This window comes from Corticium candelabrum, chromosome 10 (assembly GCF_963422355.1).
Source record: "Corticium candelabrum chromosome 10, ooCorCand1.1, whole genome shotgun sequence".
Taxonomy (NCBI): domain Eukaryota; kingdom Metazoa; phylum Porifera; class Homoscleromorpha; order Homosclerophorida; family Plakinidae; genus Corticium; species Corticium candelabrum.
The window spans coordinates 7710270-7724977 of NC_085094.1; the positions used below are offsets into that span (position 1 = coordinate 7710270).

General features: G+C 45.0%; 2 protein-coding genes across 2 annotated transcripts in view; both read left to right on the forward strand.

Moving 5' to 3' along the window:
* Nucleotides 1-777, forward strand: part of LOC134185403 (uncharacterized) — a 19964-nt gene extending 19187 nt beyond the window's left edge. The window contains exon 16 of the mRNA XM_062653183.1: nucleotides 1-777. This exon is cut by the window's left edge and continues 563 nt beyond it. Within this exon, the coding sequence (XP_062509167.1) occupies nucleotides 1-536 (536 nt within the window). The 3' untranslated portion in view covers nucleotides 537-777.
* A 1271-nt stretch (nucleotides 778-2048) lies between these two features.
* Nucleotides 2049-10180, forward strand: LOC134185404 (deleted in malignant brain tumors 1 protein-like). Its single transcript, XM_062653184.1, has 10 exons — nucleotides 2049-2160; nucleotides 2715-2774; nucleotides 2913-3097; nucleotides 3165-3231; nucleotides 3298-3324; nucleotides 3398-3457; nucleotides 8705-8950; nucleotides 9646-9705; nucleotides 9844-10028; nucleotides 10100-10180. The coding sequence occupies exons 1-10, from the start codon at nucleotides 2049-2051 to the stop codon at nucleotides 10178-10180; spliced, it is 1083 nt and encodes a 360-aa protein (XP_062509168.1).
* Nucleotides 10181-14708: the final 4528 nt, after the last annotated feature.

The following is a 14708-nucleotide window of genomic DNA, read 5'->3' on the forward strand; positions in this document are numbered from 1 at the left end:
CGTCCCAATTGGATGCCAAAGTTGCTACAATGATGATGGATAAGGATGGGATGGCAAAACAAATGAGTTATGTTGACATGGCGGGGACATTACCGAGAGACGAAACGTGTGGGAGTCCGGATGTTTGGACGAATGCCGAAAGAATGAAGAAACAAGAGAGCTACATGGACATGGCTAACACACTGCCGAGAGACGCAAGACAAGAGACCAAGAAAGAAGCATATGTGGACATGAACAGCAGTGCTCCAGCATTCGGTGAATATGACAGTCCAGTTAACTGGCAACAACCCACCACACAACAGACGTCTCGTGTTGCTCCACCAGCCACGGTATACGACAAGTCGCGTGATCTGCAAACCGGCATGCATCAGTACGTTGACATGGGGGATGGACAAGCTGGTGGAGGATACAACGTTCCGGCCAAACGGGAAATGTATGTTGATATGTCGGGCACATTACCCCACATGGAGAGTCCGCAAGATGTCACACTCTCGGTCACTCTGAATGACTCTACTTCACCAGAGACAGCTTGTTAATATCAACATGAACGACTGCCAGTGATATCTGTGTGTGTTGCATGCATACTGTTTTGTTAGACTAGATTGTTGCTTAGCTTGTTGGTCAGCAGACAAGACATAATAGAGCTGCTACTGTAGTAGTAGCTGTGGTGACATTGACATCGTTTGCTGTATGTATGTTTGCCTGGTCTGTTTGTAGTGGCTTTAATAGTTTATGATGATTTTGTCCGATTTTCCTCACAAGCGGACATGTTTAGTATCAACGTCTACATTTTATTCAAACTGTGTCGTGTATTTCGCTCTCTTCGTCTCCTACTTTCTTGTTTGATAAGCTACGTGTTGTTCGATGTCAGAACACTACTAAAGACAACAAGAATAAAAGTCTGACTGGAGCACGCGCATGCGCACCAACCTGTAGTCAGACCTTTGCCCATCCTCATACTTACGCAGGAAGCATGAGGACAGGGAGGGGTCTGGCTACTCAAGATAACGCAACACTAATAATTAATCATGTCATAACCAGCCATAACAATAGGCGCATGCGCTAAACTACCACAGGGCATGCCCGTCACTAACTCTAGCGCATGCGCGCTCAAATTAATTCAATTATCAAGGCGATGAAAAGGCGCGACACTTTAACTAAACTAGCTGGAAGACAGATATAGCAATATTTATTTGTTTGTTCTGTGTGAATGTGACGTGTGCGGCATTAGCCTCGCGTGGCCAGACCAGCGTACGCGGGGCGGATCTTACCACACGAGACAACATCCTGTTGTTCGTCTCTTGCGGTAACGCTTCGACACACGCTCCAATCTGATATCTAGACGTGTGGAGATTTGATGTGGAAAGTGTTCTAGTTTGGATATCAGCCAAACTTTAGTGTCGATAATGACAATTTCAGTGTTTGCGTAACCTCTCACAATATAATGGCAGGTATATTAATTAACTAAGCAATCAAAGTTAGAGAGTAATCGCATTATGAATTCAATCATCCCTTTCCACATACAACACACACTTTCTTGGATGCTGCAATGTCACAGCAAATGGATGGATAACGTACGGACCATTCATCGTGCGTTCCTAGATCTCATCACCTTGTACCTTCACTCTCTCTCCCTCCTACTATGCACATTAAGCGGAGATAAGTGAGAAAAGAAGAAGCAGTTGATATTGTAGCATGCATGAGTGATGATGCAATGGATCCTAGATTGTCCATCCATCCGTGATACAGTAGAGTTGTACAGCCTCGTTAAGAGGTGTCCACATGACATCCAGTTGTAATCTGCACTCACACAGACGGCAACAAAAGTTGACGGAAGTTGACTTGCAGCAAGAATAGCGCACGGTCAATGCAAACAAGCTCAGCGGCTCCCACCTCTGCAGTGCCAGCCGCAGTAGCAGCAGACAGAAGTGGGCGTTGCAAGCTGTTGGCTGCGAATTTGCGTGGGAGATTTCCGGCACGTTCACAGCACACCACATCACACCGATTAGCTAACTACCTACCAAGCCACTGTTATTGAAGCCATCGACATGACGAGTGCTGTTTCTCTCTTTTGTGCTCTCACCTTGTGCAGCCAAGTCCATTCAATAACTGATGTGGAAACACCACCACCTGCACCTGCACCTCCAAGTTCAAATCAAAGTAAGGCAAAGCATTACTGCACAGACGTAGGAAAGAACAACCCGATTTTGCTCCGCTTTTAAAATATTGAATGGTTGCTGTATCGGTTAGTGCTATTGCAGGGGATTGCCAGGAGGTATGACAGTGGAGTGTACGTAGCCAGTGAGTTGTATGTGTGCATGTGCCCTAGTAGATCAATAAATCAAGTGCTGGTTCTTTATGAAACAGCAACCTTTGTAACAACTGTGCTCCAGTTGCAGCCATATGTGCTGTACACTGTGCATGTGAAGGTCTAGCTGCTGAGTTTGCCTCCGACTGGCGACTAACCGACTTCGAAGTTCGATCACCTGACCAGAAATGATGGAGGTGTTGTATTGTTAGCTCGTGCTCCTCATCTTGTCCTTCATCAGCTCACCGACTCCTTTTCCTTCATGATTCCAAACCAACTCACGTTTTGCAAAATTTGTGATCACAACCATCTTCTAAAATGTGGTTTGTTTGTATGCACCACATTAAGGCTCATCCTTTACCATACGACATCGATGCTTTTACACTGACTTTGTTCCTGTGTGCAGCTGCTGTACGTCTGCGAGATGGAACGACAGCAGAAAACGGGCGAGTTGAAGTCTACATCAGTAAGTTAGATACTCAAACAGACGACAGACTTGCATACAACATTGTCAGTATTGAAAGCAATGCTCACGCCTCACAACATCAGAATAAATGACATGAGTTGGAAGGTTTCAAGCATGCCTGTCACCTTCTTTCTGTAGATGGATTGTGGGGCACCGTCTGTGACGACGAATGGGACATGCTCGATGCAGCAGTCGTGTGTCGGCAGCTCGGCTTCGGTACAGCAGTGATGGCAGTCTCGAGCGGCCGATATGGTTCGGTCGACAACGACGTTCCGATTTTGATGGACAACGTCGCCTGTAACGGACACGAAGACACAATACAGGTTAACTGAACAACAAGAAAGAAAGAAGTTTGAGTGTATGTATGTACATCTTGATTGGCTGTCGCAGGAGTGCACACACGTGACAGAAAGTGATGCAAACTGTGCACACAGTGAAGACGCTGGAGTCGTTTGCTGTAAGTTTGAGTTTGTCTGTATCATCCAGTAGCTTGATATTGCAGGATGTGCGTTGTCTCTTCTAGATCCTTCGACAAACGTGACCTTCAACGGTATGAAGAGTCTATCAGTGCATGCTGGCATGCACGTTCGCTGTAAGTAAATCTCTGAAATGTGTCCTTGCAGTGACGGTCAGATTGCGAGGAGGAACGGTTGAGAACGCCGGACGCGTGGAAGTTTTCCACGGTGAGACATTCTGTTCGCACTCCCTTGTCTCTTCTCTCTTCTCTCTCCTCAATTGCGCCTCTCCAACTGCAAACTTTAAAGACGAGCCTCTAGGGTCATACACACTTTTGTATTAAAGCAGAATTCCTTGCAAGACCAGCCTATAGCTGAAAGAGCTACTACTAAAATATATTTTATCCATGTCTATGGATTGAACAGGCTTTATTAACCATTTGAAAATAAGTCAACAACAAGAACAACAACAGAAGGATATCCATCTCATCTTATCTTAACAGTATCACCGGAATCATCTCACCAAACAAGTGGAGAGATTCTGGCAACTATTATTAGAAGTCACAGTTACAAATCCATCTACACAAATACTACAGGATAAGGAAAACGACTACTCTGATATTTCATATATTGTTAGACATCATGAATATACAATGCAAATCCAAAGCAATACAACAATAATTGTAAACAGAAATGAATGTGTCTTTTCAGAATTAGAAATCTTCTGTAACACCTATGATCCAGTCAATGACTCTTACTACATAAAGTATTAAGAGACAAAAAGCTACACTCCTAGTGGGTTCCTACAAACTGTCTATATCTATATACTATCTATCTATATCTATATACTATCTATTATATTGGGGAAGACTCCTACACAAAAGGTAGGGTAATACAGAGATCGGTTACAAGCTAGAAACTAATGTAGTAAACAAAACAGTGTGATATTTGCTGCTTATCTATATTACCATAAACCACAAACGTCTCGTATACAGACACTACATTTCCTCTCCACTAAAACTACAAGTCCCAACCCAGTCTATTTGGGAACGTTCTGGTTGTCGTGAAACGACGTAGAGGTGGAATGTGCGTCGCAGAGGTCTCTGTCGTGGTAGGAGTAGTCACAGTAGAAGTGGTCTCAGTTAACAGAGCAGTCTGAGTCTGTTGAGCTTTATGGCTTGCAGCTGTGCCATGATCACACCCAAATTCAGACAGAATCTGCTGTGATTTCTGACTTCCTTCTTGTTGAGGAGATAGTACGCCTTTCGGAACTGTTGGTAGATCCATTAGAGGTAGTGCAGCTTCAGATTCTTCTCCCATTTTTCCTGTCTTTAGAATATGGTCTGCATGTCTACCCCATACTATACCATTGGCCATTTCCAAACGGTAAGAGGTACCGCCAGTTCTCTCTAAGACTCTTCGGTAGCAAGATTTTTCACGACCATAGTAGTTCCTTGCCAATACAGACTTCTCCACTTCAAAAATTCTAGACTTAATATGAGCATTATGGTACTTTCTTTGCTGTGCTTGTTTCTCATGGACTGCCTTCTTGATGCTAGTATGAAGTAATTCTAGTCGTGTCCGAAGACGTCTTGACAAAAACAGCTCGGATGCTGATATACCAATAGTGGAATGAGGGATGGTTCGATAATTTAACAGAAACCGAGACAACTTTTGATGCAGAGTTCCCTCATCACATTGGTGAGCGTTCAAGGCTTTCTTGAGGGTTTGAACAAACCGTTCGGCCTTACCATTAGTAGATGGGTGACGTGGAGCACTGGTGATGTGTTTTACTACATTCATCTGAAGAAATTCCTTGAATTCTTGAGAAGTAAATTGTAGCCCATTGTCTGAGACCAATTGTTCTGGGATTCCATATCGGCTAAACAATGACATCAAAACCTCGATATACTTCTCTGATGTAATTGATTTCATTGTTATAACTTCAGGCCGTTTGAAATGGGCATCAATAACGACGAAAAACATACTGCCGAAGAAAGGTCCTGCAAAATCTATATGTATCCGTTCACGCGGTCGAGTAGACTATGCCCAAGAATGTAATGAAGCTACTCTCGGTGACTTGCGATTCAATTGACAACCAGCACAATCTCTGACAATCTGCTCAATCTGTCTGTCTGTTCCTGGCCACCGCACATATAGCCTAGCCAAACCCTTCATGCGTACGATACCAAGACGACTTGTATGTAACTCCTTCTTGATGTCTGGGTGTAGCGATGGTGAAATCACCAAGCGGACACCTCTGAAAAAGCAGCCATTATCTACTGTAAGTTCTTCCTTGTTGACAAGAAAGGGGCGCAGCTTAGCATCAATTGATTCAAGCCATCTTCTCTGGGGATAACGCAGAACCTTGCTCAAAACAGGATTACTTGCAATCTCTTCCTTCAGCCTTGCTGTTGTGACAGGTAGCTTGTTGATCTGTTTGACGTTGATGATATAAGCTGCAACAGCTTCACTCATTTCCTCTTTCCCCCTTACACTGGGCAGAGGTAAGCGTGACAGTCCATCAGCGTTGCCATGCTGAGCTGTGGGCTTGAATTGTATGTCGTAATGGTAGGCACTTAGAGTGAGAGCCCATCTTTGCATCCTCGCAGCAGCTAATACAGGGACTCCTATCTTAGGTCATAACATGGTTGTTAGCGCCTTGTGGTCGGTTACCAAAAGAAATTTCCGTCCATAGAAATATTTGTAAAATGTCTTGACACCAAAAATAATTCCAAGCGCTTCCTTCTCAATTGGGGCGTAGTTTTCTTCGGTCTTGGTCAATGACCGGGAAGCGTAAGCAATAGGTCTCTCTAGGCCATCAGGCATCAGGTGTGCAACCAAAGTGCCAATTCCATGCCATGAAGCTTCACACGCTAATTTCAGTGGTAAATTAACATCATAATGAGTGAAAACATCGGCTGATGCAAGCCTGTTTTTCAATCTGTCAAACGCTTGTGCTTGGTCGCCACACCATTTCCATTGACAATTCTTTCTCAATAAGATATACAGAGGACGAGCTACGTTTGCTAGGTTAGGTATGAATCTGCCATAATAGTTGACAAGGCCCAGACATGAGCGTAATTCCTGCACATTCTTTGGCGTAGGGGTTTATAAATAGCACTGATGCTACTTTACTGTCGGTTGTCTCCAGTCCAGCAACGCTAATCTTTTGCCCCAAATAATCAACTTCTGACATCATGAATGAGCATCTTTTCTTCTTCAATCGTAACCCATGGCTCATCAGCCTGTCCAAGACTTTCTCAAGCATTTCATTGTGCTCTTTTACACTAGACCCACTAATCAGAGTATCGTCAAGGTAGCATGCAACGCCTGCAATTCCTTGTAGCAGCTTGTCCATTATCTCTTGAAATATAGCGGTAGCTGATGGAATACCAAAGGGTAAACGAGTATATTGAAATAGACCCCGGTGTGTATTGACAGTTACAAATTTCCGAGACTCCTCGTCCAAGAGAACTTGTTGATACGCATGTGCTAGGTCTAGTTTAGAAAACATCACATCTCCTAATAATGTTGCAAACAAATCTTCTGGATTTGGCAAGGGATGTACATCAACCTTCAGAGATGGGTTCACTGTAACTTTGTAGTCACCACACAGACGAATACAACCGTCTGGTTTAGGAACCGCAACTAACGGTGCAGCCCATTTACAGCGGCCGATACGTTCAATGATACCAAGACGAGTCAACTTTTCAAGCTCTTTATCAATGACCGTCTTCAATGCAAAAGGTACTTGCCGTGATTTGAGGAACCTTGGTGTAGCTTCCTCCTCCAAGGTTAAATGTGCTTTGTACTCCTTGAGTGTCCCCAATTCATCTCTGAAAACTTCAGCATACTTCTCTAGGAAAATCTACAATAAACTTCTCTTTTGCATGCGCTTGATTCCAGGCCAATCTATTCGGATTACATCTAAACAATTATGGCCAAATAAGGACGTTTCCTTCCCGGGAACCACAACAAGCGGAACGTGAGCGGTCTGGCCATTGCAACGGAGTGCTAGTATGGCTTCACCCATGACTCTAATACGCTCTACCGTATAAGTAGAGAGATGCTGCTTTGAAGGCTCCAATTTCACGTGAGGGAGACGCTCTTTCCAGGTGGTCTCAGAGATAAGAGATACGACAGCGCCTGTATCTGTTTCCATTTCAATGTCCACACCTGCAATTTTAGCTGACATCATTACTGATCCATCTCTACCACCACGGCGAATTGTGAAAAGCTGAAGATCTTTCTTCTCGGTATCATTGTGGACGTTACTGGATTCCACGTACTTGGTCACGTTTGGCTTTCGTGGTGCGCGACAAGCTGGACTAATATGCCCTCTTTTGTGGCATTTGTGGCATGAGGCGTCCTTCCACTTGCAATCTTGTAGAACATGACCACGCTTAGTGCAGCGGTAACATGAGTCTCTCTTGCCTGCACTGCCACTTGCATTACGTTCGCCGTTCATTCCATTGCGGGTGGACTTGCTTCCACTTCCGCATTCCAAAACGTGTGAGTTGTTTCGCCCCATCGTGAGTTTACCCACCCCTCTTGGCGAGTCAGTCAAAACATCGCGCATCTGGGTAGATTGGCGCGCCGCCTCTTCCATACTGTGGGCGATGGCACTTGCTCTTGTCAACGTGAGTTGATCTTCCGTGAGAAGCTTCTTCTGACTGTTGCTGCCACGTAGACCGCAAACGAAGCGGTCGCGCAGCGCGTCAACTAAAAAGGCGCCCAATTCACAGTGTGGTGACAACTTCCGTAACGCCGCCAAAAACTCTACAACGCTCTCTCCATCACGCTGACTGCGATGATAAAACTTAAAGCGCTTCGTGATGACAAGCGGTTGTGGCGAAAAGTGTGCTTTTAGGGTAGCAAGAACATCCTCCAATTCAAGTGTCGCGGGAACTTGCGGATGCACCAGTGTACGGAGTAATTCGTACGTCGAGCTGCCCATGAGAGATAGAAAAATTGCGGATCGCCGCTCCTACTCATTGGCCTTGACGCCACTAGCAAGAAAGAATACTGATAGTCGTTCAGACCATGACTGCCACGTCGTAACTGTAGGATCAAACGGCTCCAAGTATCCAAGTGTAGGAACTGCATTCGCCATCCTCGTCGCCAGTTGTTATGTTGAGAAAAACTCGTACACAAACGTTAGGGTGATACTCAGATCGGTTGCAAGCTAGCAACTAATGTAGTAAACGAAACAGTGTGATACCTGCCACTTATCTATATTACCATATATCACAAACGTCCCGTATACAGACACTACTCTATCTATCTATATCTATACACTATCTACCTATACGTATCTATGTAAGACTTATCAGACCATGTCCATAATTATTGTCTAGAAAGCAACACGTACCAATATTGGTCGCAAGCCAGGGCCCTAGTGAGCCACGCACTGTTGTGCATTTTATGTTGCCATACATAAATTATTCATGCTGATCTGATGTGTGTCTGTAGGTGGGATGTGGGGCACTGTCTGCGACAACGGTTGGGATCTTGTGGATGCTAGGGTGGTGTGTCGTCAGCTCGGGTTTTCTGACGCAATCCTCAGTTTAACAGGAAGCTCTTTTGGAGAAGGAAACGGCAGCATATGGATGGACAATGTTGAGTGTTCAGGAGTTGAACCCAGGCTTGAATACTGCTTTTTCTCAGGATGGGGAGACAATAGTTGCGACCATACGGAAGAGTCAGGAGTTATTTGCAGTAAGATGCCACAAAGACGTGCCTGTCTGTGTCTGTCTGTCTGGTTAACTATTTTGTTCTTTCCAATAAATGTGTAGGAACTATGGCCAATGACCCTTTGTCTAACGGTATGACGTCTGATGCAGTGGTGTAGCGTAAGTGTGAGAGTCTGGCGGTAATAGGACAAGCTCTAGTCCAAACCCTTTCATATACATTGCATACCTCTAGTTTGTAATTATCAACGCTATCACAGCTCATCATACCCATAGGCAAACATCCGCTCATGAACGTCAGCGGTTTGTGATTGGCTGTTCCTTCATTAACTCTGAGCGCGTCTGCGCTAGGGTCACAGTAATACCGCTGTGGACCAACGACCGGACAATGAAGCGTGTTAATTAGCGTGCCAGATGTCGACAATCACACCTGCGAGTCAATGTGTACGTCCAGCCTCTTTTTTGCGCTCTTCATGTAACCAATAAGTACTGAGTAGTACCATGCTCATACGGTCTTTAGTTGCCCTTTTATCGTACAAGCGGCAACACGACGATTTCAAAGCAATCGCGTCAGACCCTATTTTTGCAAAAGTATGACGCGGGAAATGGGTCTGGCTACGCGAGGCTATGCACCCCATAGATACGGCTCTGCACCAGCACATCAAGGCACATCCTTGCCATAGGACATCGATGCTTTTACACTGACTTTGTTCCTGTTTGCAGCTGCTGTGCGTCTGCGAGATGGAACGACAGCAGAAAACGGGCGAGTTGAAGTCTACAGCAGTAAGTTAGATACTCAAACAGACGACAGACTTGCATACAACATTGACAGCATCGAAAGCGATGCTCACGCCTCACAACATCAGAATAAATGACACGAGTTGCAATGTTTCAAGCATGCCTGTCGCCTTAATCCTGTAGATGGATTGTGGGGTACCGTCTGTGACGACAAATGGGACAGGCTCGATGCAGCAGTCGTGTGTCGCCAGCTCGGCTTTGCTACAGCAGTGATGGCAGTCTCGAACGGCCGATATGGTTCGGTCAACGACGACGTTCCGATTTGGATGGACGACGTCGCCTGTAAAGGACACGAAGACACAATACAGGTTAACTGACCAACAAGAAAGAAAGGAGTTTGATTGTATGTATATTTAAACAACTTGTTTGGCTGTCACAGGATTGCACCCACGTGACAGCAAGTGATGCAAACTGTGCACACAGTCAAGACGCTGGAGTCGTTTGCTGTAGGTTTGAGTGACACTTTGCACGTTCGCTGTAGAGTAAATCTCTGAAATGTGTTCTTGCAGTGACGGTCAGACTGCGAGGAGGAACGTTTGAGAACGCCGGACGCGTGGAAGTTTTTCACGGTGAGACATTCTGTCCGCGTTTCCTTGTCTCTTCTCTCTTCTCTCTCCTCGGTTGCGTCTCTCGAAGTGCAAACTTTATAAGACGAGCCGCTAGGGTCATACAGACTTTTGTATTAAAGCAGAATCCCTTGCAAGACCAGCCTGTAGCTGAAAGGGCTCCTACTGAATATATTCTATTCATATCTACGTATTGAACAGGCTTTATTAACCATTTGAAAATAGGTCAACAACAAGAACAACAACAGAATGTTATCCATCTCATCTTATCTTAGCAGCATCACCGGGATCATCTCACCAAAGAAGTGGAGAGAAGGTGGCAAGTATAATTAGAAGTCACAGTTACAAATCCATCTACACAAATACTACAAGAAAAAGGAAAACGACTACTTTGATATTTCATATATTCTTATACATCATGATATACAACGTAAATCCATAACAATGCAACTATAATTGTCAATAGAACTGGAAGTGTCTTTGCAGAATTAGAAATCTTCTGTAAGACCTATGATCCAGTCAATGACTCTTACTACATAAACTATTAAGAGACAAAAAGCTACACCCCTAGTGGGTTCCTACAAACTGTCTATATCTATATACTATGTATCTATATCTATACACTATCTAGCTACATCTATATGCTATCTATCTATATCTATATACTATCAATCTTTATCTATATACTATCTATCCATATCTATATACTATCTATCTATATCTGTACATTATCTACTTATATTTATCTATGTAATACTTACCACACCTTGTCCATAATTATTGTCTAGAAGTTAACGCGTACCAATATTGAGCGCAAGCCAGGGCCTTATTGAGCAACGCACTGTTGTGCTTTTACTGTTGCTATACATAAAATATTCATGTTGATCTGATGTGTGTCTGTAGCTGGGATGTGGGGCACTGTCTGCGACGACGGTTGGGATCTTTCGGATGCTAGGGTGGTGTGTCGTCAGCTCGGGTTTCCTGACGCAACCCTCAGTTCAACGGGAAGCTCTTTTGGAGAAGGAAACGGCAGCATATGGATGGACGATGTTGAGTGTTCAGGAGATGAAGCCAGGCTTGAAGACTGCACTTTCTCAGGATGGGGAGTCAATAATTGCGATCATACGAAAGATTCAGGAGTTATTTGCAGTAAGATGCCACCAACACCTGCCTGTGGTCTGTCTGTCTGTCTTGTTAACTGTGGTATCTAGACTCGTGTATTAGCACTCTAACTCAACAACACAACGAAGCTGCCAAACAAACTTAGTCTCTCGCACTGCGTCGGCGCCCCCGAGACGTCTCCCCCAAAACAACCCTAAACTACTACATCTCTTTCCTCTACATTTTCTAAGTTCCCACATTATTACACTACAGATCCAGTTTCTCTGGAGGTCTCGAAATCCGTGCGGAACGCCTGAGAACAGGCGGAACGTCGGCAGCTCTCGTTTCCAATTGCTGATCAACATCTGTCTCTGCTTGTTCTGTTTGCTGATGTTTGGTGACATTCGCAGCGTTCGCTGCTGTTGACAATCTTGTGCTCTCTTCTCCTTGCTGTTGGCCTACCCAATTTTGAGACTGTACTCTATCATTGCTTGTCCCCCTGGACTTTTAGTCCCGGTCGTTCTCTGTCGAACGTGATCCATGTGTCGCTTGACTGACCGTCCGTCCTCTAATCTCACTCTGAACGATAAGAGTCCCGTTTGACTCTCAACTATGCCTGCTAACCAATCCTGGCCCTTGCCAAAGTTATGCACAGACACTGTTTGCTCCGTCTGCAGATTGCGGTAACTGCAAGATTTGTCATGATCCTTCCTTTGTTGCTCTTGTGCTTCCCTTGTCTTTCTCGCCAGATGCGGATGTAGTAAGTCCAGGCAGCTTCTTGGTCTCCGTCCCATCAGAATCACAGCTGGCGCTTCCCCTGGGGTCGCGTGTGATCTGATTCTGTACCGAAATAGAAATTCATCCAGCTTCGATTCCAGTGTTCACTGTTTGTTTTTCATTCGCTTCATGGCTGCCTTAAAGGTTTGAACAGCCCCTCAGCCAGCCCATTAGAGGACGGGTGGTAGGGTGCAGTTGTAATATGCACAATTCTCTTGCGCTTCATAAAGTTCCAAATTCTTGAGTCGTAACGGCAGAGCCATTATCACTGAACATGATTTCAGGTAGTCCGTGGGTCGCAAAAATACACTGTAGCACCCGAATGGTAGGTCCAGTTGCGAGGAAACTCAGTGGTTTTACTTCCAAACATTTAGAGTACGCATCTGACAGTATAAGGAACCACAGCCCCAAGAATCGCTCAGCAGATTCGATATGAAATCTCGACCACGCACGTACTGGCTGTGCCCAAGGGTGAAGAGGCGCTTTGGTTGTGATCGCTGATGCTCTTGGCATGTACCGCAAGATTTTGCTATCTTCTCTATATCAGCATCCAATCCCGGCCACTAAATGTAACTTCTTGCTAGGCTTTTCATTCTAGATACTACCGGGTGAGCCACATGTAATTCCTCCAACACCATCGGCCACGCCTTCTGAGGTATAATGACTCGCGACCCCCACAGTACACAACCACCCAAGACACTTAGCTCGTGACCGCGATTCCAGTAATGTTGGAGCTCGGAGTCTACTTCTCTCGGTCATCCACCCAACACATAATGCCTGACAGTTGCCTGTTGTCCATCTCTGCCTGTCAATTGCCAAAGTTGTACAGTTGTTATCGGTCTGGCAGAGGTCATTTGCAAGATGTGCAGTAATAGCACCGATTTATTAGGATCCTCTGTCACTTCTGGTTTAACAGACAAAGGTAACCGACTGAGTGCATCGGCTTTGGCAATTGTCGTCCCTGGTCGATAACGTAGTTTATACTGATACCCAGATCACGTTATTGTCCAACTGTGCATGCGACCTGATGCTATCAACGGCACGCCCTTATTCTCTCCTAACAACGAGACCAACGGCTTGTGATCGGTAAGGATTTTAAATGCTCTTCCACTCAAGTATTGGTAAAACTTCTTCACTCCGAACAGCAGTGCGAGTGCTTCGCGGTCTATCTGCGCATATCTCCTTTTGAAAACACGGCTCCTACCCCGTACGGTGAGGCATCACAGGTTAAGATGACTTCCTTCCTTGGGTCAAAATGTATCATCACTTGACTAGACTGGACAGCCTCCTTTGCTTGTCTGAACGCTTCCTTATGCTACTCTTTCCGCTGCCAACGTACGTTCTGGCGCAAAAGCTGATACAGTGGAGCCATCCTAGAAGCCAGCTTCGCTAAAAAGCGGCCATAGTAATTTATCATACCCAACAAAGATCGTAATTCCGTAAACGTTTTAGGTTCGGGTGCAGTTTGAATAGCCATCGCTTTCTTCTTGTCTGGTGCTAGCCCCTTGCCGTTGATAGTATGGCCTAAGTAACTGACTTCTTTTTGCAAAAACCCGCATTTAGTCAGCTTTAGTCGCAATCCCGAGTTGGCTAGCCGTTGTAGTACCATTTCTAGGTTCTGCAAGTGTTTCTCCAGAATACGTCCTGACACTAGAATATCGTCTAAATAGACTACTGTTATGGAAATATCCTGAAGGAGAGTGTCCATTACCCTTTGAAAAATGGCTGGACCCGAGGCAACCTCAATAGGTAGGCGTTTGTACTTGAACAACCCCAAGTGAGTATTTATGATTACCTACTTCTGCGACGTCTCATCAAGTGCCACCTGCTGATAAGTTTGGCTTAGATCTAACTTGGTGAGCAGCCGACCTCCAGCTAAAGAGTCGGATATATCATTAATCTTTGGCAATTGGTATTTCTGACAAGGGGCAGCCTGGTTAATCGTCAACCTAAAGTCACCGCATATCCTGATTGAGCGGTCCCGTTTTAGAACCGGTACTACTGCAGCAGCCCAATGAGAGAATCGAACGGCTTCTATAATTTCGTCTTCTTCCAACCGCCTCAACTCCTGTTCGAATAGCTCTTTGCACGCATATGGTACAGGTCTAAGCTTGAAAAACAGAGGTGTAGTATCTGATCTCACTGCTATCGATGCTGTTGCTCCCTCCAGTAGTCCCATCTCCTCCATGAATACTTTCTGCTATTTGGTAATGAGGTCGTTATGTTGAATCCTTCTTTCCTCGTGTGATGTTCTACCAGTGATATGGAGGTGGAATATCTCTTCCCATTTCAGTTTTAGGGTCTACATTCAGTTTCTACCGAACAAATTTGGACCCTTGCCTTTGACAATGATGCGGGAAATGGGTCTTGCTACGTGAGACAATGCACTCATATATAGGGCTCTGCACCGCACTTAAAGGCACATCCTTGCCATAGCACATCGATGCTTTTACACTGACTGTGTTTTTGTTTGCAGCTGCTGTGCGTCTGCGAGATGGAGCGACAGCAGAAAACGGGCGAGTTGAAGTCTACGTCAGTAAGTTA